This window comes from Panthera leo, chromosome C1 (assembly GCF_018350215.1).
Source record: "Panthera leo isolate Ple1 chromosome C1, P.leo_Ple1_pat1.1, whole genome shotgun sequence".
NCBI classification, from domain to species: domain Eukaryota; kingdom Metazoa; phylum Chordata; class Mammalia; order Carnivora; family Felidae; genus Panthera; species Panthera leo.
The window spans coordinates 14,975,318-14,998,019 of NC_056686.1; the positions used below are offsets into that span (position 1 = coordinate 14,975,318).

The 22,702-nt window shown below is 50.1% G+C and overlaps 1 protein-coding gene and 1 non-coding gene across 2 annotated transcripts; both read left to right on the forward strand.

Moving 5' to 3' along the window:
- TRNAE-CUC lies at positions 1 to 73 on the forward strand. The gene has a single exon. It is a non-coding gene; the product is annotated as a tRNA-Glu (tRNA).
- A 3,136-nt stretch (positions 74 to 3,209) lies between these two features.
- Positions 3,210 to 22,702, forward strand: PINK1 (PTEN induced kinase 1). Its single transcript, XM_042949180.1, has 8 exons — positions 3,210 to 3,685; positions 14,278 to 14,559; positions 16,173 to 16,273; positions 19,177 to 19,359; positions 19,883 to 20,046; positions 20,997 to 21,124; positions 21,420 to 21,656; positions 22,405 to 22,702. Exons 1-8 carry the CDS (start codon positions 3,290 to 3,292, stop codon positions 22,660 to 22,662), a joined length of 1,749 nt encoding a protein of 582 aa, XP_042805114.1. The 5' UTR covers positions 3,210 to 3,289; the 3' UTR covers positions 22,663 to 22,702.

Genomic DNA, 22,702 nt, shown 5'->3' on the forward strand with positions numbered 1-22,702 from the left:
GCCTGGCTAGCTCAGGTGGTAGAGCATGAGACTCTCGATCTCAGGGTTGTGAGTTCAAGCCCCATGTTGGGTATAGAGAGTACCTAAAAATAAAATTTTGGGGCACCTGAGTGGCTCAGTCAATTAAGTGTCAGACTTCAGTTCAGGTCATGATCTCATGGTTTGTGAGTTTGAGCCCCACATCGGGCTCTCTGCTGTCAGCGCAGAGCCCGCTTTAGATCTTCTGTTCCCCTCTCTGAGTCTCTCTCTCTCTCAAAAAGGAGTAAGCATTTTATTTTAAAAAAAATTTTTTCATGTTTGTTTATATTTACAAGAGAGAGACAGAATGCGAGTGGGGGAGGGGCAGAGAGATGGAGAAAGAATCTGAAGCAGGCTCCAGGCTCTGAGCTGTGAGCTGTCAGCACAGAACTATGAGCAGTGAGACCATGACCTGAGCTGAAGTCAGACGCTCAACCGACTGAGCCACCCAGGCGCCCCCGAATAAAATTTTCTAAACAGATTATAAATAAATAGATAGGTAAGTAAATAAATAAATTAAATAAAATCTCATAAAAAAAAAAAAAAACAGCAGCTCTTTAATGTTGGCTGGCCCTAAACAATGGTAAGTCCTATCCTCTATTTCAGAAATAGGCTGACTCAGATGAGCTACTATGGCAGAGCAAAGTTCAAGTCTAGGTTTATGATACAACAAAGTTCATTATTAAAATAGAATTGTTTGAAACCACTAAGTTCAAAGACAGTTGAGTAAACTTTGTGACCTTTAATGCACTATTCAAAATAAGTTCATTTTCTTAAAACTTTGAGACCATGAATGAGTTAGACCAAACTTTTCAAAAAAGTTTTCATTATGTCAAGAAGATTATGTAAAACATTTACTGAAATATTACACCTGGAAAATTGCACAAACCAAAGTGTACATCTTGATGAATTTTCTTTTTTTTAAATTTTTTAATGTTTTATTTATTTTTGAGAGAGATAGAGAGACAGAGTATGAGTGGAAGAGGGGCAGAGAGGGAAACACAGAATCTGAAGCAGGCTCCAGGCTCTGAGCTATCAGCACAGAGCCTGATGCGGGGCTCGAACTCACAAACTGCAAGATCATGACCTGAGCCGAAGTCGGACGCTTAACCTACTGACCCATCCAGCTGCCCCTTGATGAATTTTCATCAAATGAACATACCCAGAGCAAGAAGAAGAATGTCACTAGCCCCCAAAATCCTTCTTGAATCTGCTTCTGGTAACAACCTCCCAAGGACAACTGCTATCCTGACCTCTAACACTGTAGATTAGTTTCATCTGCCCTTGAACTTTGTGCAAAGGGAATTACAAAATACTTATTCCTTTTTATATTTGCTTTCCTTACTGATCAGTATATTTATAAAATACATCCCTGCGGTTTGCATTTAGCTGTACATACTTTTATGGCTGTTTAGTAGTCCATTGGGTGAATATACAACTTATCCAGCCCACTTACTATAGATGGCCATTTGAGTTGTTTCCATCGTCATGGAATAGCGCCACTACAAACATTCTTGGGGAAATAGATATGCATTCCTGTGGGTCTATACCCAGGAGTGAAAGTACTGGGTCTCCATTCAATGTATGTATTAGTTTCAACATGTTTAAATTCACCAATTCAAAATGCTTCAAAATGAAGCATTTTGCAGTTGCCTTATTTTTACACGCTAGCCTGCTATTCCTACTTACTCCACAGCGTGGAACCAGGGCTGTCCCAAAGGACCCAAGGGAGCCCTGAAATAAACAGATTAGGCTGTGCCTATTTACTCAGGCAATGTTAAGGTGAATCTCAAGCTAGACAAATGTCTCTGCCTGGAAGCTCACCCCCTCACACAGAGATACATGGTCACACACCCCCAAACATTTTACATATCTTCCAGGACCTCTCTTTTTTTTTTTAATGTTTATTTATTTTTGAGAGAGACAGAGCATGAGGAGGGGAGGGGCAGAGAGAGACAGAGACACAGAATCCAAAGCGGGCTCCAGGCTCTGAGCTATCAGCACAGAGCCCGACGCGGGGCTCAAAATCACAAGCTGTGAGATCACGACCTGAGCCGAAGTCAGATGCTCAACCGACTGAGCCACCTAGGCGCCCCTAAAAAGAATTCTTATCTCTTAGAGACAGATACTAAAGTATTTATAAATGAAATAATGTAACATTTGGGATTTGCTTTCAAGTAATGGGCAGGAGGGTTAGTAGGAAGGTGTAAATGGATTTTAAAAACGGCTATTTGTTGGTAATTGGTGATATGGGGTTCACCATATTATTCTATTTTTTGTGTATGCTTGTAATTTCCCATTAAAAAAAGCCAAGAAAAGGAAAGAAAAAAAGAAGTCACTCAGAACAAATCCCTTCATCAGCCATTCCTAACAGTGGGTTTGGGGAACAGGACTCTGCCACTGTGACTTTGGGCAAGTTGTTCCATGTCTTGGGGCCTCAGTTTACTCATCTGAAAAATGTAGCCTTTGGGTGGGAATTCTCTTGGAGAGTCCTAGGAAGCTACCAGGACTGTGGGCTTGTAGAGAGGAGCCTAAGGGCATGAGTGGTGGGGTGGGCAAGGACCCAAGAATCAGGGCAACATGAACTTTAATCTCAGCTCTGACAACGAATGGGACCTCAGTCACTGCCCTTTCTTTCTTATTTTTTTTTTAATGTTTTATTTACTTTTGAGAGAGAGAGAGACAGAACACGAGTGGAGGAGGAACAGAGAGAGAGAGAGGGAGGCACAGTATCCGAAGCAGGCTCCAGGCGCCCAGCACAGAGCCTGACGCCAGCTCCAACTCACAAACTGTGAGATCATGACCTAAGCTGACGTCGGACACTCAACGACTGAGCCACCCAGGTGTCCCAGTCACTGCCCTTTCAATGCCTGTTTCCTTATCTGTAAAAATGACATTCCTATCTTTGTGCGAAAATTAAATAAATTAACAGGTGTAAAGAGTCTGGCGCAGCGGGTGATAGTCAATAAATATTAGTTTCCTTTATCAGTTTCTCGACTTGGCCCAGGACCAGCGATGTTCACACTCAGGATTTCCTTAACGCTGAATCCCTCCACGCCGGGTTCAAAGTGCGCAAGAGCGAGAAACTACCCGTCGCGCAGGTGCGCACACGGCGCCCTCTCGCGCCCAGCCGGGGAACCGCTAGAGCGGCGGCCCCGCCCCGCCCCGCCCCTCGGCGCCTGCGCCTGCGTAGAGGCGCCGTCCCTGAAGTTTGTTGTGGTGCGCGGCGTCCCGGAGGCCTGCGGCTGGGGGACCGGGTCGCGGTGCCGCCATGGCGGTGCGACAGGCGTTGGGCCGGGGCCTACAGCTGGGTCGAGCGCTACTGCTGCGTTTCACGGCCAAGCCTGGCCCGGCCTATGGCTGGGGACGGGCCGAGCGGCCGGGCCCCGCGGCGGGATGGGGCCGCGGAGAACGCCGGGGTCAGACCGCGGGACCCGGCGCGGAGCCGCGCAGGCTCGGGCTCGGGCTGCCCGACCGCTACCGCTTCTTCCGCCAGTCGGTGGTCGGGCTGGCGGCGCGGCTCCAGCGGCAGTTCGCGGTGCGGGCCCGGGGTGGCGCGGGCCCTTGCGGCCGGGCCGTGTTTCTGGCCTTCGGTCTGGGCCTGGGCCTCATCGAGGAGAAGCAGGCGGAGGGCCGGCGGGCGGCGTCGGCCTGTCAGGAGATCCAGGTGGGCGCCGGCCGGGGGCGGGGCTAATGTGGGGGCGGGGCGAGGGGCGGGGCTGGGATCACCTGCTGCCTGGGGCCGCGGCGGGTCAAGCTCTACCTCTCTGTCAGAGCTGGAAATTCGTTGGAAATGACCAGTGAAGGTTCATTTGCGGTGATACTGATCTCCTGATATGGAGCCAGCACCTCACATTTTCCCTTCCTCAAACAGCACCTTTTCGTCGTTATGCTGCTAATTATAGCTCCCGCTGCACCAGGGCTAATGGCTCTGTGTTTAATTTTCTAAAATGTAATGGCAGTTAAATCATAGCACTTCTGTTCCTGAGGTAGCTGTCATCCTCAGTTTATGGATGGGGAAAAGTACTCAGAGAGGTGGAGTCATTTGCTCAAAGGCACACAGCTAATAGAGGCCAGTGCCCAAAGTCTGACTCTTCAAGGCCTGTGCCTTTAACCTAAGCCTCCACAGTTTAGCCAAGTTAGTGACATAGCTGAACCCAAAGTAAAAACTATGAACAGCGGTAGAAAACAGGACCTAACAGTTTTTAGTTAACCTGTGTACATTTATCAGGAGCCACTGAATATGGGGTGGGGGTGGGAGTTGAGCTTTTCAAATGCTTAAAATAGCTCAGAGATCTGTGTTTCTGTTCAACCAAAATCTGTATTAGGCATCTGCAGAGAGACAGAACCAATAGCATGTGTTTATAAACAGATTTGTTTTAAGGAGTTGTCTCTGCAATTACGGAGGCTGGCAAATCCAGAATCTGTGGCATAGTTAGGTAGGCGGGAGACCCAGGAAGAGCCATTGTTGTGGTTCAAGTCTGAAGGCCATCCACTGGCCGAATTCCCATTTCTCCCAGGGGTTCAGTCTTCTTCCTGGGATTTGAAACCACTCGCTGCGTTACTACAGTGCCTGCATTGTACAGCTTAGGGTGGGGGTCAGGGAAGGTAGTGTGACTTGCCCAGGGAGGGACACAGCTGGTCAAGGACTGGGCAATGTCTGCCATGTTTTCTGGTTTCCAGCCCTTGTTCCAGTTCTCCTGACTCATCCATCACCAGAGTGTCTCATGTTTGAGCTCTGGCCAGTTTGGGTGACAGGTGATGTCTGGCCTAGTCCCCAGCTGCTGTCCTTGTCAGCAGGAGATGTAGATGTGGAAAACAGTATGGCAGTTCCCAAACAATTACAAATAGATTTCTCATTTGATCCAGCAATTCCGCTTCTGGGTATGTGCCCAAAAGAACTGAAAGCAGAGATTTGAGCAGATATTTGTACACCCATGTTCACAGCAGCGTTGTTCACAATAGTCGGAAGACGGAAGCAGCCCACATATCCATGGATGGATGAATGGATAAACAAAGTGTGGTATCTAAATACAATGGAGTATTATTCAGCCTTGAAAAGAAATTCTGACCCGTGGTAGAACATGCATGAAACTTGAGAACATTATGCTAAGTGAAATAAGCCAGTTACAAAAGGATAGGTGTTCGGATGCCTAGGAGTCTCTGTCGCTTAGGTGTTGGACTCTGCGTTTTCAGATTTTTTTTTAAGTAATCTCTACACCCAATGTGGGGCTCAGTCCTACAACCCCCGATATCAGGAGTCACATGCTCTACCGACGGAGCCAGCCAGACACCCCGAGAGTCCGACCTTTGTTTTTCTCTTAGAGAGAGAGAGTGCTTGTGGGGGAGAGGAACAGAGAGAGAGGGGGGAAGGAAGGAAAGAAAAAGAAGGAAAGAAAGAAAAAAAAACAAAGGAAAGAGAAAGAAAGGAAAGAAAGAAAAAAGAAAAAGAATCTTAAGCAGTCTCTACACTCAGCACGGAGCCCGACGTGGGGCTCCATCCCACGACCCTCGGATCATGACGTAAGCCGAAATCGAGTCACATGCTCAACCAACTTCCACCCAGGCGCCCCTCCCCTCCCACCCCCAAACAAGATCCAACTCTTGATGTCAGGTCTTGATCTCAGGGTCGTGAGTTCAAGCCCCTGGTTGGGTATGAAGCCTACTTTAAAAAACACACACAACAGGACAGATATTGTTTGATTCCACTCATATGAAATACTTAGTCAATTCACAGAGACAGAAAGCGGAATGGTGGCTACCAGGGACTGGAGGGAGGAGGGAATGGGAAGTTAATGTTGAGTGTATATAGAGCTTCAGTTTTGCCAGATGAAGAGAGTCATGGTGATGGATGGTGGTGATGGTGGCACAACCAGGTGAATGTGCTTAGTGCCATGGAACTGTACATTTAAAAATGATTTAAATAGTAAATAGTCATAGCATTATTCACAGTAGCAAAATATTAAAAACAACCCACACGTCCTTCGGCAGGTGAATTGTTAAACTCTGGTACAGCCGTATGGTGAATATTAAGCAATAACCAGGCATCAACTATTGATACAGGTAACAACCTCAAGGATATTATGCCTAGTGAAAAAGGTCCCAAAGGGTATATACTGTGTGACTCCATTTATATAACAGGCCTTTTTTTTTTTTTTTTTTTTTTAGTGTTTTTATTTATTTTTGAGACAGAGACAGAGCATGAGCAGGGGAGGGGCAGAGAGAGAGGGAGACACAGAATCCGAAGCAGGCTCCAGGCTCCAAGCTCCAAGCTGTCAGCACAGAGTCCATCGCGGGGCTTGAACTCACGGACCGTGAGATCATGACCTGTGCTGAAGTCGGACGCTCAACCGACTGAGCCACCCAGGCGCCCCCATTTATATAATGTTCTTAAAGTGACAAAACTATAGAGATGGGGAACAGATCAGTGGTTGCCAGAGGGTGGGGGTGGCGAGGGGAGGTGCAGATACAAAAAGGTAGCACAAAGAGGTTCTTCAGTGATGGCACAGTTCTCAATCTTGATCATGGCGGTGACTACACGAATCTGTACGTGGAATAAAACTGCGTAGAGCTGACCTCATCCCGGCGCGGTGGCGGCGCCCAGGGCAGAATCGGAGCAGGCTAAGAGAAGACTGGAGGGAGACTGAAGGAAGAGTTTGGGGGCTTTAAGAGTCCCTGCACCTGGCGGCCCCGGTCTGTCATGGGAGTCCTGGGGGCATCTGTGCCCTGAGCAGGGCGGTGGCCCTGGAGGGCAATCAGAAGAAGGGAAGGTCGCTGCTCCAGTTCCTGGCTGAGCGCTTGTATGACGTGGAGGCTCTGCGAGAACACCTGTCCCGACAGCAGGTGTTGAAGGTGCCTCAGAAAACTGGACCCTTCACCGGCACCAAGGAGCATACTTGGAAGGTGCCCATTTCGTCCTGACGCAGGGGGCGCTGCCACGTTTCAGGACAAGGAGTGGATATGGTCAAACGAACGTGGCCATTTCTCTCTTGAGGTCTTGGAGTTTCAGGTGTTGCCTGTAAAGGCTGCCATGCCAGTGGCTGTGCCATCGGCTACCAGGGCCTGGACGTCTCAGACCTCCCTGCCGTGTCCAACCCGGCCCTCGTCGGATCTTGTTGGAGGAGGTGCTGTCCAAATATGAGGTTCTGGGGGCCGACTGGGCACAGGGCTCAAGTTGGGGCTGGAGGAGCAGCGTCGGGACACAGCCAGCCCCATCCCCGCCCAGCCCTCGACCCCCTCCCCATCAAGCCGGACCTCAGCGGGGTCCGGTGGAGAGTCCGACGGCTCTCCAAACTCCTGGCTTCCATCTGGGCTCACTCGACATGGGGGCTGGAGTGGGATGTGGGTTGTGGCACCAGCAGGCCAGAGGGGAGAGCGTGGGTTTGGGGTATTAATTCCCCATCTCGGGGCCTCTGGCGGGCTGCACCCTGTGCTGAAAGGTCACAGCCCCGGTCATCCTGTCAGGCAGCTCTTTCCACCATGCTTCTCTCCTGGGTCTCACGAGCCTCCTGCCTCTCCAGACCTGGGGGAGGTAAGCAGCCCCAGGGATCTGTGCTCTCCCCCCGGTTTCCCCACACCTGTCCACAACCGTGTCAAGAGACTCTTCTCAGAGTATCCATCCTTGTTTGAGTGTGCTACTGTCTCCTGCCGGGACCCTGGCTGATACAGGGGTGCTGCTGGCACCATTACGGGGATGGTTCTTTCCTGTGTGACACTGCTCAGCTCACCGCACGCTGTAGCAGCCCGATTCACTGAACGCCGGTAACACCCCAAGTTCCATGGTGTTCCCACTTACCGATTTATTGACTCAGCTCCAATTCGGCTTGTTGCTCTGTGAGAATTGACCTGGGCCTTTGAACTTGTTTTCCTTTGCTAGGTGTGTGACATGACTTGTCAGTAGAGGGCACCAGAGGGATTACGGGAGGAAAGGCTTCGGCTTGCTGGTTCCCTGACGGTGTGCTTGCTTTGCCGGCTCCTCATTACCTGCATTGCGCGCGGGGCCACCCCAGCAGGTGACTCCCGAGGTGTCAGGCGCTCAGCTGCTTCGCCTGGTGCCCCCAGCCCCCAGGCAGTTTCGGAGAGCAGTGGAGGCACCTCCCTACGAATGAGTCTCCACCACAGACGGGGGATTTCCAGTAAATACCAAGGCACCTTATCAGTGAATCCCTTGTTATTTCAATTTGGTGTTAAAGTCAATAATTCTTTTTTTTATATAATTTTTTTAATGTTTATTTATTTTGAGAGAGAGAGTGTGTGAGTGGGGAAGGGGCCGAGAGACACAGGGAGACACAGAATCGGAAGCAGGCTCCAGGCTCCGAGCTGTCAGCACAGAGCCCGATGCGGGGCTCGAATCCACAGCTACACGATCATGACCTGAGCCGAAGTTGGACGCTTAACTGAGCCACCCAGGTGCCCCAAGTCAATAATTCTTTATATTAAACTTCACCTGTTCAAAAACTTGCATAGAGCTGCACACTCACGAATGAATGCAGGTTTTAAAAGATGGTAAAAACTGAGTAAGGTCTGTGGTCTAGTTGATAGCACTGCACCAATTCACGTTGCCAGTTTTGATATTGTATCGCTGCTTTATAAGATGTCACCATGGGAGGCAACTGAAGGGACAGAGAGGACACTTTGTAGTTTTTGGGGTTTTTTTTTGTAACTTCTTGTGAGTCTCCTTCTTAAAGCCATGGTTGATAAAAGATTACAGAACATCGGTTCTGCTCTATGGAGTTTAGAAACCAATTGGCACAGTGAGATCGTCTTTCTTTTCTATGTTTCTTCTTTCTTCCCTTCCTTCCTTCCTTCCTTTCTTCCGTAAGTTAAAAGTTATCATGAATTAGCTTATAGATACGAAGCATTGTAGGAATCCTCCAGAAGGACAGGTTGCTGCAGGCTAGATGTCCAGGCTGGTTATCGAAGAGGGAGGAGCTCCAGTTGGGACTTGATGGATGAGTCGGGCTAAATAAACAAGGTGGAGGGGCGCCTGGGTGGCGCAGTCGGTTAAGCGTCCGACTTCAGCCAGGTCACGATCTCGCGGTCCGTGAGTTTGAGCCCCGCGTCAGGCTCTGGGCTGATGGCTCGGAGCCTGGAGCCTGTTTCCGATTCTGTGTCTCCCTCTCTCTCTGCCCCTCCCCCGTTCATGCTCTGTCTCTCTCTGTCCCAAAAATAAATAAAAAACGTTGAAAAAAAAATTTAAAAAAATAAATAAATAAACAAGGTGGAACAACACAATGGAATCAGGTCCAGAGAGAGGCATATGAAAGGCGCTTGTGGGCAGATGAGTCCTGTGAAAGTTTTCACAAATAGGAAGCACCCAGCCAAGGTGCTGAGTAAGCTGTTAGGTGTTTGAACAGAAGAGTGATGTGTGAATGTGAAACTGGTAACCAGAGGGTTAATGGGACTAATAAACACAACAGCAGCCTTTTACCCAGACCTTTTCCACTTGCCTTTATTATTTTTAAATGTTTATTTGCTTTGAGTGAGAGCACACTTCCAGGGGAGGGACAGAGGGAGAGAGAGAATCCCAAGCAGGCTCTGTGCTGTCACCACAGAGCCTGACATGGGGCTCGATCCCATGAACTGTGAGATCATGACCTGAGCCAAAATCAAGAGTTGGATGCTCACCCGACTGAGCCACCCAGGCGCCCCTCCTCTGGTCTTTAAATATCCCTGACTCTCTTCCTCTGGATAGCTGGATTTGAGGCTTGGGTTCTCGTCTCAGACTTAGGTGGCCTCTTGAAAAAACCCTTTCCTTGCTGCACACTCACTGTCTCAGTGACTGATTTTGCTGTGAGCCAACGGGAGCTCTCTGCCTGTGGTTCCTCAGCCCCCAGTCGGTTCTGGGAGTGTGGTGACCAGTCCAAGCGACTGCTTAGGCTGTTTGTCCTAGGGACTGTCCCCAGAGCCCAACCCCAACTGGGCACTGCCAGCCTTGGGGACCCAATTTAACTTTTGCAGCGAGGAAATGGTTTTCGGCTTCGGGTGGACACGCCGCTTGATGAGTACTTGACATGCAAGGGCACATGAGCGCATTTCCTCTTCCCATTGGGTGCCTCCAAACAGGGGGCTTTGGTGTGGATCTCTGCGCCCCTTTGTCTGAAAGTTGACTAGGAAGCTGTTTGGGTCAGACAACGAAGCCTTGGCTTTGGGGCAGGAACCAGTGCTCCCAGAGGCACTCGGTGCTTCATTTGGTTTGTTTGTTGCTGCAGCTTTTGGTATCTTTGGACAAAACCCGCCGTATTCTGATCGGAAAATGGAAAGTGAATTTGATCCCCGAATGCAGCCCTTTGGTCTGTTTTCTCCAAAATTGGGCAGTTCTTGCTTTGCAACACTGCTTTCCCACAGTATTCATTAGACTGGAGAAAAATGACCAATCAGTGGATCCATAAATTATGATATATTTGGAAACTGGGCCTTTAAGATTTTGTTTGCATCTTTTTTTTAATGTTTACTTATTTATTTTAAGGGGGTGGGGGGAGAGACAGACAGACAGACAGACAGACAGAGAGAATATCCCAAGCAGGCTCCATGCTCAGCTCAGAGCTCGACCGTGAGATCATGACCTGAGCCAAAATCAAGAGTCGGACACTCAACTGACTGAGCCACCCAGGCAGCCCAGATTTTATTTGCATCCTGCTTGTGTATCTGTATGTGTGTCCATGTGTGTTGTAAATGTGAGATTGTTTTCTCTACCTGTGGATGGTGCTACTAACATTAATTTGACAAAGAGGTCAATGTAGTTGGCTTAAAGGCAAGTGCTTGTAAGAATTAGGCATTCCAAAACTGAGGAAAACACTTTTAAGTTCAAGTGGTTTGGGAAAATATTCAATATTAAAGCTAATTCAGGGTTGTTGGTTTCATTAAAATGGACGTGTTTTTAAAGTTTCCAGTAGGAGACGTAGGAGGTACAACTGTTGTTCTGCTTGTGTTTACTGCAAGTCAATAGGTTCATGTTACAAAGTGTTTTGGTAATCTAAATATAATCACTGAGAACTAACACGGGTTTCTTTTTGGCTTCCATTAAGGGAAACAAGTCTGTATGCAAGGGAATTGAGACTGGTTATTTCAAGAAGGAAAACTTAGGACAAAACCTGATTTTAAGAAGTTGTAGAAGATTTGTGAGAAGGAAATCTTTGGAAAGGAATTTTGTGCACGGTCGGGACTAAGATTGTGGAGATGAGTGCATAAAGAAGTTTTTTGGGGAGTGGTCGACACCTGGGGAAGAGAAGGCTGGTTGAGAGAACAGGATCAGGCAGAGGTTGAGCAGTGACACAACCTCAACAGAAGCCTCAGCTGACTCTCTGAGGGGTTTCCAAAAGTTGGGTTCCTCTTTAGAACCAGCCTAAACTGGGGCAGAGGGCTGGACTTTCATACACTTGTACTGAATGGCCATTAGGTGAGACCGCCTGGGAAGAGGGCGTGGCCTGGACAAGGCAGGTGTCTTCAGTCAACGCCCTCCCTCATGAGCCCTGGGAGCTAAGAACCATTAGCAGCATGCCCACCAGCTGAGGGTCCTTCATTCCTGATGGGGGTTCTGGTCAGCACATCCCAGCACAAGGACTCAGCTCCATGCAGCACCCTGGATGGCCCTGTCTCAGTAAGTGTATGTCAACATGGGCAGTGACAGGGAGGGACTACATACCATTTTTCAAAAATTCGCCTTGTTGGAATGAATGAGTTTTGCTATCAGAAGTACGTCAATATACGATTAGAATTTGGTTTTCCTGTTACAAACGACAGTTTTCTGGGGCGTCTGGGTGGCTCAGTTGGTTGAGCATCCAACGTGGGCTCAGGTCATGATCTCATGGTTTGAGCCCCACGTCCGGCTTTGCACTGACAGATCAGCACCTGCTTCAGAGTCTCAGGTCTCCCTCTCTCTCTGCCCCTCCCCCACTGGAGAGTTCATGCACTCTCTCCCTCTCTCTCAAACATAAATACTGGGGTGCCTGGGTGGCTCAGGTGGTTACAGTTACACGTCTGACTCTGGATTTTAGCTCAGGTCATGATCTCACAGTTGGAGAGTTCGAGCCCCACATTGGGAGCCTGCTTGGGATTCTCTGGTCCCCCGCCCCCGTCCTTCCCCCGCTCGTGCTCACGCTCTATCAAATAAATAAACTTAAAAAAATAAGAAGTAAAGCCTTCTGATATTTCTGACCAACTTCCCAAGATTCAACTTCTAAATGAAATCTTTTTTTTTTTTTTTTACTAATTAGGCTTGTTTATTTGGTATGTCAAATTACATGGGAAGCACTGTCAAATAAGTGAGGATAAACCTTAGATTGTATGAGTGGATGCTATAACTTTTCCAGAAATTGTATAAAATTCCTAAGGTTTTGATATGTCCTGGGGTAATGTCATCATTTGTAATTCCAATTATTAAAGTGTTGTGTGTCACAGAAAAACCATGGCCATTTTTTTAGTTTTCTGTCATTTATAGTTATTGTTTTACTCTGATGCTATTGCAGATGGGTTTCAGCTTAAGGAGATTCATGGGAAGGCCTTTTGACAAATACGGGTCTCTCATACCAGTAAGATGATAAAGCCAAACTGAGTAAGAACTTCTGGAACTAACAGGAAAACCACTCAAACAGAGCGAGAATTAGTAACATGGGACTGAATGAATTGAGGAAGATAATGACTCTTGATTGAAACGCTGCTGGTTCTCTAATGTTTGCTTCTCCAGATTGAAGGAAACTGTTTTTCTCTTAAGCTATTATGACTTGCAGAAATTTGGTAGAATAATCCCTTTGTAAACAAACATGATACATTTATCTTTTCTCCCCACCTGATCCCTCCAGATTCAGAAACTCTCAGTGAGTATTCTTATATTTTCATGGCAATGTATGTATTTGTATACGTTCAGTAAGAATCTGTTCTTAGGACAGAACACATTTGGAAACATTGGTTATATTATCAGGGCTTTGACTGGAATATCATATTTGAGGGAGACGTGCATTGACTCAGATATGAGCAGACAGCTTTAAGGAACTAAGGCTGACATTTTGGAGCCAATGAAGTGCCTTGGAAAAATCAGCTTTGTACTTGCTTACAGGGTTCCCAGCAGGTCATTTTCTGGCAGGTGCAGGAACCTCAGGATATTTTAGGGACCTCAAGAAGAGAGGAACTTACCCGAATCTATAGGTATTGCAGACAGACTCTGATGGCAAGTACTTGGCTTGGCTTCTTAGCCCTGAGAGGCTATTAAAAGTTCAGTCTGAAATTCTTTGAGAAGCTCCAGCAAAGCAGATTAAAAAAAAAAAAAAAAAAGGCAAACTCTATATGGCTAGTCACTCTTGCAGTGCTCATGGAAATAATTAGGCCAACGTTGTTAAAGCTGGAGTCTTAATTTGGTTATCTTTGGTGGAAGTGGGGGTGATTTTAGGAAAAAAAATCAGACCTTTGTGGACGTTAGATGAACTGTGTTTGGATGTTTGTTGTTTGCCTCTTAAACTGGGCTGGATCGTGAATTCTGATTTCCTCCAGTGTCTGGTTATGATTCTCCAAACTAAGGTTTCCAATTTTCTCCCATTCCCATTCCCATTCCCTAACACTGCCCTTTCTCCTGAAGCCCTGAAAACTGCACACTTGAGGTAGACTTCAGGCAGTTTAGGATTATTAGAGCCGTGTTGGAACCCAAGGAGGTAGCCGGTGCCCACGGCCCAGGACACCAGAAATCAGACTGTTTGATTGCCCAGGGGGAACAATCGGGCAGATCCGGCCGCCGGGCTGGCAGCCCGTACAAAGCCTCCAAAACCCTTTGCGACGGCATTAGTAGCAGACACAGACTTGCCCAAACACCACCCTCGGATTCCTCTGAAGACCGGAGGAGAGCTGCCCGTCCACGGCTCCCGAGAACCACCCAGTGGCAGCTGCCTGCCAGGGTCCTTGCACGACAGACAGTGGTCTCTGAGATCAGAAGCCTCTGAGATTGTGCCGGGAGCTCAACAGGCAAGGTGTGCCAGCTGCGGAATTTAGAAGTTTTGGCCTCTTAACTAACAAGTGTTCTGTGTTGGGCCGTCTCTGTTTGCAGCGAAGGTACAGAGTTTGAGAAAACGTTCTTCCGAGTAACGGGAGAGAAAGGTAGGTGGCCTGAGCCCAGGATGAGCAGTAAAACCCAGTTTGGTTGTGCTTTTATTAGCTCTTGATCCTGTCGGCGAAGACCTCGCCTGGCTCTGCCTCTCCCCCACTCCCCCGACTTCCCTTTACTTGAGCTTTATTAGGCACCTTGGCTCATCGCGCCTGTTTTGTTCCTCACAGGCAATTTTCACCCAGAAAAACAAGCTGCTCCCGGACCCACTGGACACCCGATGCTGGCAGGGCTTCCGGCTGGAGGAGTATGTGATAGGACAGCCCATTGGCAAGGGTTGCAGCGCAGCTGTGTACGAAGCCACCGTGCCTGTGCTGCCTCAGAGCCTGGAGGTGGCAAGGAGCATCGGGCTTCTTCCTGGCAGAGGCCCAGATACCGCTCCCCAGGAAGAGGAGCCGGCTTCCCGGGCCCCTGGCTTTCCCTTAGCCATCAAGATGATGTGGAACATCTCGGTGAGGAGGGGGCCTTTCGCCTTTGGGTTGGCCGTTTCTCAAAACGCCAGTCTTGGTGGACCCGATAGTGCCCTTTACCGGGAAGTAGACGGGCGGAGTCTCCACAGTACAGGCGCCTCAAATGGTGACAGTTGGCGAGTCGCCTGGGGATCGGGTTAAAAGGCAGACTCTGGTCAGCTGGTCTGGGGTCGGGGCTGAGATGCTGCCTTTCTCACAAGGTCCCGGGTGATGCCCGTGCTTCTAGAAGGTCTGTGCACCACACACGGGCGGCAAGGGCCTGAGCACCTGGGTTCTCATTTGTCAGTGCTGGTCCATTAGCTGGATTCAGGTGCGCAGTTTACCGCCACCCTCCCTCTTTCCCCTGACCTGCCTCACTCGACAGGAGAGGCCACACGCCTGTCCTCCAGACTCTCCCCCTTTAGCCTCACCTCCAGATCACAGGCTGGCTTGTCACCTCCCTGCCCTCAACTCTGGAAGGACGCAAAGCTTTGGGAAATTGAGTTTTTTCCCTCCACAGAAACAGATTTCTGTCTAATTTCTTTCCCTTATCACTATATAGATGGGTTTAGAAAATTAATTAAGACCTAATGTTCTTTCTCCTTCCCAGAGCATCCGTCCAAGCCTAAGAATGGGACACAGCTCATGCTGGACATTAAAGAATGCAGTTTCTTTCTTTCTTTTTTAAAGATTTTATTTGCAAGTAACCTTCACATCCGACGTGGGGCTTGAACCCAACAACCCCGAGATCCAGAGTTGCACGCTCCACTGACTGAGCCAGCCGGGCACCCCACGAACGCAGTTTCTTGTTTTGATCTGGGGGATGAAGGTTATTAGACTATTGCCCTTCCCGGCTGGCTAATAGCTAACAAGTAGCCAAGTGCTTGGCCTGGGAAACATCCAGTGTTGGCATCAAACCTCCACTGATGGGCATGGCACCTACTGTGCTCACAAAAGCTAAAAGACTTAATTCCTGTAGGGTTCCTAACAGGTTCCACAGGGCCTGAGTGCCATTCATAATGAAACGAGGAAATAGGGTGTTTTTCCTCGTGTTTGGCTCTTTCTACTGGAGGGGTGGGGAGGGCTGTCCTGTGATTCAGCACCACTATATCCAGGGCGAGTTTGTCCATCTCTGCCTGTCTGCTGAAGGCAGCCTGTCAGGGGGAGTCTTCGTGTTCCAGTGGCCAGTTTTGAGCCTGGCGGGGACTGGAGGCATTGATGGCAGTGAGAAAGAGCCCTGACCGTGACCATCTTGCCATCCCTTCCTGCCCTGGGCACCTGAGCCGCCCGGAGATTGAGGTGGGGTGTGGCAGCCCCCTGGGAGGTGGTGGGGGACAGTATCTCTTCCCTCTCAGGAGAGACTAGGCTTGGCTTGCCCCTTCAGAGAGTTTGGATTATCTTGAATGTCAAAACCAATTCTAGAGGCACCTGGCTGGCTCGGTTGTGGAGCCACAACTTGATCTTGGAGTTGCGTGTTCAAGCCCCACATTGGGTATAGAGATTACTTTAAGATTTTTTTAAAAAAAATTCTAGGCAGTAGCTGTCTGGTCCAGATTACAAGGAAGATTCGGACTTGCTCTAGTCCACGTAACCCTGAATTCATGATTGTGTTGCAGGCAGGCTCTTCCAGTGAAGCCATCTTGAGCACAATGAGCCAGGAGCTAGTCCCAGCTGGTCGAGTGGCCTTGGCCGGGGAGTACGGAGCAGTCACTTACAGGTACGCACCCCTCTGCCCGCCGGACTGGCTGTGAGTTACGCGAGAGCAGAATCTTCCCCTGTGTCCTCGGTGTGGCATCATGTCGATCATAAATGCTCACTGAATGATGCGGCGAATGATGGATTTGTAGTTGCTGGATAATTTCACTTGGAGAGGATTGCAGATCATCTGACCCCAACTGAAGGTGCAGATCTCCCAGAGAAGGCCATCCAAAAATGCCCAATTCAGAATGTTGGAAAGTTGATCTGATTGCTCTTAAGCAATGCCCAGGTGGAATGCCGCCTCTCCGTCGCTGAACTCCATCCCCAGCAGAGGTAGCACTCATTCCACTAACAGCGGCAATGCCGAGAGATTAAAAGGTGGGGGGCTTGGTCCCCAAGAGTTGTGTGTGACAGAGGAGCCGGACAAGGTGGGAGCAGAGGCCGGGGAGGTAAGCGCTACCTACGGCCGTGTGTGCTCAGGCGCTGGGGGAGCGCGAACGGATGGGCCTCTTGAAGCGACCGTCAGTGCCGCCTTTGGAAGGATGAGGAGGCACCACCTGGGCAGGAGGGAAGGCAGAGAGGCCTTCTCCACAGAGAGAAGAAGGGGTGGACGGCAGCCCATGCTCCTCGTGCTTTGTAAGCGCCAGGTGTGCGGTGGTGAGGATCGAGCTGAGCGGGTGACAGAGACACGTGTCTTCACGATTGTGGACCGCCAGCAGGGGCTGCATTTGGCAACTTACCGGAGGGTTAGTTTCTAGACCCAGTGCTGTCAGAAACGGGAAGGTAGACACAGGGACTTGAGAAGACACATGGAAAGCCCCTTCTATGGTTTGGAAGGCTCCCCGTGACCGGGGGTTCTTAGTATCGTCCTCCTCTCCTTAGTCCTTTGTAGGGAAAAGTGGGTGTCTGCATGTCTGCTGCTTTCTGAGGGGTACAGCTGTCTTCGGGCGGCTTTCTGGGTTCGCCTCGGCCTGCTGACATGCTGTCGGGTAGCTCACGTGAGCACCAATGCCTCTGTGGCGGAGGGGCCGCCCAGACCTCCCATCTGAAGCGGTCCTCGTCTCTCACCAGTCCCTCACCCTGCTTTAATTTGTCTTCACGGCATTTATCCCCATTGGACCTTAAATCACAGATGTCTGTCTATTCTCTCTCCCGCTGTCCTAGAAGCTCTTGAGGGCAGGGCTTTTCTGTTTTGTTTGCTGTGTACCCTTGCAGCTCAGTAAATGTCCATTGGATGATTCCGTGAATATGGCATCAGTGACTCAGGAGACACTAGTGACTCGGGAGAAACGGTCTCCGTCCCTGAGAGCACTTCTGTTTCTACCTAGCCTCTGCTCATCTAGGGACCTCAGGCTCGGACCTTTGTGATCTGCTCCTCCCACTTCTCCCCCCGACGTGTACACTCTGTGCTCCGCCGTATCGAATCCATAAGGCCCTCCTCCAGATGCACCGCACTCCTCCTTGCCTGTCTTCCTACGTTGCGGTTAGCTGTACTCGGGCTGCCCTCCCCACAGCCTCCTGCCCCACTCCAGGTCTCCACACACACATACCTTACACGGACACGCTCATTCCCAGGCTCCCACGGCAACCGAGCCGAGCTTTCCCACTGTGGCACAGACCACCCTGAACTGTGATCCTCCCGATTCTGTTACTAGCTCCAGTGCCCCAAGGCTAGGAACACTTTAACCCCCTTGATTGCACGCAGGGGTGCACTCAGATGGACTGGAGAGCGAGAGCAGTAGGAGGCCACCTGTGGACTGGCTCTACAAAGCTCGGGAACGGAGGCGGATCTTCGGATGGGGGTGGCCGTCTTGCTCCCTCAGTGTTGTCTTCGTGTTTTTGGGTTTCTCCTCCACTCTGAACTCTCTCACCCGGTGTCCTTCTTTCTTCCCCCATAGCTCCTCTGTTCCTGTGTGCCTTTGATCACATGGGTGACTTTTGGCCGGCACCTTCCACCGTCAGTTCCATTGCTGACTGCTAGATTACCGCCATGTTTTTTCATTAATGTTCCTCCAAGAGAGAATCTAACCAGCCCCCTTCCCTTTTCCCACCAACCGTTTGGGTCTCCGATGTGACTGCAGGCTCCTTGCCCTTAGGTCAGGTGCCCACCCAGTCAGTAGTGCCTGAGGGGTGGGGCTGATACATAGCAGGCCGACTCACACCATCCAGAACATGGCCACTGTGCGCCAGCAGGCCTGTGGGTGTGGGGATCCCTGAGGAGGAGGTCTGGGCAGGCAAGCGATGGCTGTACTACAACCTGCATCTGTGCCGATTCATTTATTCAACCAAGGTTTATTGAGCTCATACTCCATGTTAAGGGTTAGAACTTGGCAATCATAGGGGCGTCTGGGTGGCTCAGTCAGTTGAGCATCTGACTTTGGCTCAGGTCATGATCTCGCAGTTCACGAGTTGGAGGCCTGCATCGGGCTGTGTGCTGACAGCTCAGAGTCTTGAGCCCGCTTTGGATTCTGTGTCTCCTTCTCTCTCTGAAATAAACATTAAAAAACAAAACAAAAAAAAAAAACACCTTGCGATCATAGAGATTCTGGGTCCTTTGTAAGTATTAACAACCTTACAAGGTGTGTTACTACCCTATTCCCTTTGGCAGTTGAGACTGAGCGCAGAGAAGTAACCTGACCAAGGGCTTACAGTGGCCAACCTGGAACTCAAACCAGAGTCAGATTCCAGAGTTTCTTGACCACTGTATTCTGCAGCATGGGATGGATGGATGGACAGATGGATGGGCCAGCAGAGTCCTCAAATGTGATTAGTCATGTTTATGGGTTTGTTTTTTCACTCTTAACACCAGGCTCTGCACCTGACACAAAGCAGATCTGTACTAAGTGATAAAAATGGGTGATTAAATGTCAGTATTTATCGTGGTATAATTATCTTTCCGTTTGTCTCATTTGGCTGAACTAGAAAGTCCAAGGGAAGTCCCAAGCAACTGGCCCCTCACCCCAACATCATCCGGGTCTTCCGTGCCTTCACCTCTTCTGTACCACTGCTGCCAGGGGCCCTGGTCGACTACCCTGATGTGCTGCCGCCACGTCTTCACCCCGAAGGCCTGGGCCACGGGCGGACGCTCTTCCTCGTTATGAAGAAGTAAGTAGGAGGCAGCCCCTGGCCCTGTGCACCTGCAGCCCCCGGGGTGGCAGGGAGGAGGCACCTCGTCCTTCTGTAGGGCAAGGCCACGGTGAGGGCAGACTGCCCTAGAGAGCAGCGTCCCTTTAGGATGATTTTTCATGAAAATAGAACTTCGTCTTCACTTAGAACATCGTTTTCACCTAGTGTTTTTAGTACATTTGATTCTTGCTCCTTCTCTACGGCCTGCCTTACCAGTTGCGTGTGTCTTGTTTAACACAGAAAGTTCTCTTTCCTTGCTCTCTGTACCTACTGGCATTGCTGTGATGGGCATTTTAAGGAAAGAGTGTCTGCTCCATTACTTTCATCACGTGGGGCCCGAGCTCTCACTTCCTATTTCAGGGTAATGGGTGGGAACAGAAAGGATACTTGAGGGAGAAAAGATTAAGAAACTCCACAATGAGGAAGGATCATCCTCCTAATCGTAAGATGCTGGGGACCAATGATGTGTGATAGCCAGAGGCCCTGTCACCCTCTCCACCAGCTACCCCTGCACCCTGCGCCAGTACCTTCGCATGAACACCCCGAGCCCCCGCCTCGCCACCGTGATGATCCTGCAGCTCCTGGAGGGGGTGGATCATCTGGTTCAACAGGGCGTCGCGCACAGAGACTTGAAATCTGACAACATTCTCGTGGAGCTGGACGCAGGTGGGTCCCTGCCCTACCTCACAGCCATCCGGGGCACACCAGACTCATGTCTGCAAACATTTAAGGACCCTTCAGGTCCTTTTTGACTTTGTATGTTCTGTTACACGTTGTCTTAATTTCACTCCGTGCACAAGAGGGGAGCAATCTCTCCTTCAAAATGGAGGCCTTTGTTCTCTTTGTAGGGCTTGTGGAATGATTCCTTTCTGTGGCCCACTTACAGAACACAAGACTCGGTGGCAGAAGTTCTCTTAAAGTAAAAGAGAGGTAGTAGACTGTAGCTCAGTAGAAAAAAGCATTTTCAGACAGTGAGAGCTGTCCAAAGGTAAGCCCAGCTGCCCCTGGGGATCCCAAGTTCCCCACGCTGGAGGCACTGAAGTAGAGGCTAGATGGCCCCTTACCTGGGCTGTTTTAAAGGAGATTTGTACGTCTGTTAAGTTTTGAACTAGATTGAAAATAAGAGGCAATTAAATTGCTAGAGGAACTAGGTTTTTAAAGAAAGTCTGTGTGAATACTTTTACAGACAACTAAATCCTAATGGACCGGTTTCTTGGGTTTGGATTTGGGGTTTCAAGTTCAGATCAAAGATTCTTGGGCTGGTAAGAGCTCTTAGAGATCATCTGAGCCCAGCACCATCTGCTGTGTAAACCATGAGCAGCTCGTTCAGTCCTGGGCTAGCTCCGATTACTTGCTTAGATTGAGCCAAGCTTTTATCCAGTTCTTTGTTTGGGGCTTTGATTTCCTGGAGGCATTTCCGTGCTCACTTAGCTGGCCCTCCCGTTGAGCTCTCTGGGGACAGGGTAGCCATCCAGGCCTGGCCAGCCTGCGCTCCTGGACCAACATGGAGTCCTTGTAAACCCCTCTCACCCACGTCTTGACGGTGGCCGTGGTGGGGATCACAGGAAGGCCTCTCGGAGGGGCCAGTCACTTACCTCTGCCTGTCCCTTCCCCAGATGGCTGCCCCTGGTTGGTGATCACAGATTTTGGTTGCTGCCTGGCTGATGAGCGCATTGGCCTGCAGCTGCCTTTCACCAGCTGGTATGTGGACCGGGGCGGAAACGGCTGCCTGATGGCTCCTGAGGTGAGTCCCGCTGAGCAGGTCTTGTGCCATCAGCAAACATACTTCTCCACCGTGCTTCCACTGAGAGGACAAGACTGACTTCCTCATTATTTACTCAACACCTCCATCTTTTCTGACCCTTAATTTGGCACAAGTCCCCTGCAACCTGAGTAGATTCTCGTGGGTCCTAGCCACAGCTCAAATTCTGGGTTCTTGGGACAGAGTTCCGGTCAGCCCAGGAGTCAGATGCTGTGCCGGAACGTGAATGCGTTCTAGGTGCCAGCAGCATGAAGCTCACTCATTGCTTTCCTAACAGGTGTCCACAGCCTGCCCGGGCCCCCGAGCGGTGATTGACTACGGCAAAGCCGATGCCTGGGCAGTGGGTGCACTCGCCTACGAAATCTTCGGGCTCTCTAATCCCTTTTACGGCCAGGGCAGGGCCCACCTTGAAAGCCGCAGTTACCAGGAGGCTCAGCTGCCCGCACTGCCCAAGTCGGTGCCTCTAGAAGCAAGACAGTTGGTGAGGTCACTGCTCCAGCGAGAGGCCAGCAAGGTGAGGCTGTCCCCAGGTCTTGCAGGAGTCGTGTGAAAGTTCACGTTCCAGAGTAAAGACCAGGTTTGGGCAAGACTAGAGTCACCGATAGCTCCTCTGTCCTAACCAAGTTTGTACAGGAGAACAAACTTTAGTATAAATAGGAGTAGGGGAGGTGGCCACCAGATTACGGTTCCAGCAACGCAACTTGTCTTGGCTTCAGTGGCTTCAGTTACTTAGAGGGAAGAAGATGCATTTTTAAGAAATGTTTAACAGAGTTGTAGCTTCTAGGAACAGCCGACATCTAATGAAACAGAGGTGAGGCCTCGCCCAAGAGCAGATCTGGACCGGCCCAGGCCCAGGCCAGGCGGCATGCCTAGGGAAGAGCACAAAGGCAGACACGGTTCAAACCCCTGTCCTCCTGCCTCCCTGCCACCGCACAGCATGTGCTCAGTGCCACCGGTTACTAAGTGAGGAGAGGTCATCCACAGGCGGCTCGTGGCCCTTCCTTGACGGGGAGGCTATTTCCACGACACACGTGGCCTGCGGCACCTTTGTGCACCTGGAGAAGCCTGCAGCACGGGGGGCGAGCAGCCAGCGTGTGTCAGGAGAGCGAAGGGTGTTGTAGGAAGGAGAGACGTGGGGTGGACAAGAATTTGGGGCCGGAGAAGGGAGGACCCTGAAATGAGGATTCATTAACGGATCGGGTTTGGGGCCACGTGCTTTGCCAGCCACATGTTCTAAGCTTCCGCTTCTCTGCCTGTTGCAGAGACCGTCTGCCCGAGTGGCTGCTAATGTGCTTCATTTAAGCCTCTGGGGGGAACACACCCTGGCCCTGAAGAATCTGAAACTAGACAAGATGGTCGGCTGGCTCCTCCAACAGTCCGCTGCCACTTTACTGGCCAACAGCCTCACAGGGAAGAGCTGCGTGGAGACAAAGATGAAGATGTTATTTCTGGCCAACCTGGAGTATGAAACGCTGTGCCAGGCAGCCCTGCTCCTCTGCTCCTGGAGGGCAGCCCCGTAAGGGCCCTGCTGTAGCTGAATTACTAAAAGAACTCAGCAGC

Excerpts from the sequence above, each read along its gene's own strand:
- PINK1 (XM_042949180.1), top strand. The coding sequence starts at position 3,290 with ATGGCGGTGCGACAGGCGTTGGGCCGGGGCCTACAGCTGGGTCGAGCG. Across the intron at positions 19,360-19,882 it reads CTCTTCCTCGTTATGAAGAA|CTACCCCTGCACCCTGCGCC; the intron begins GTAAGTAGGAGG and ends CCTCTCCACCAG. Across the intron at positions 20,047-20,996 it reads TCTCGTGGAGCTGGACGCAG|ATGGCTGCCCCTGGTTGGTG; the intron begins GTGGGTCCCTGC and ends TCCCTTCCCCAG.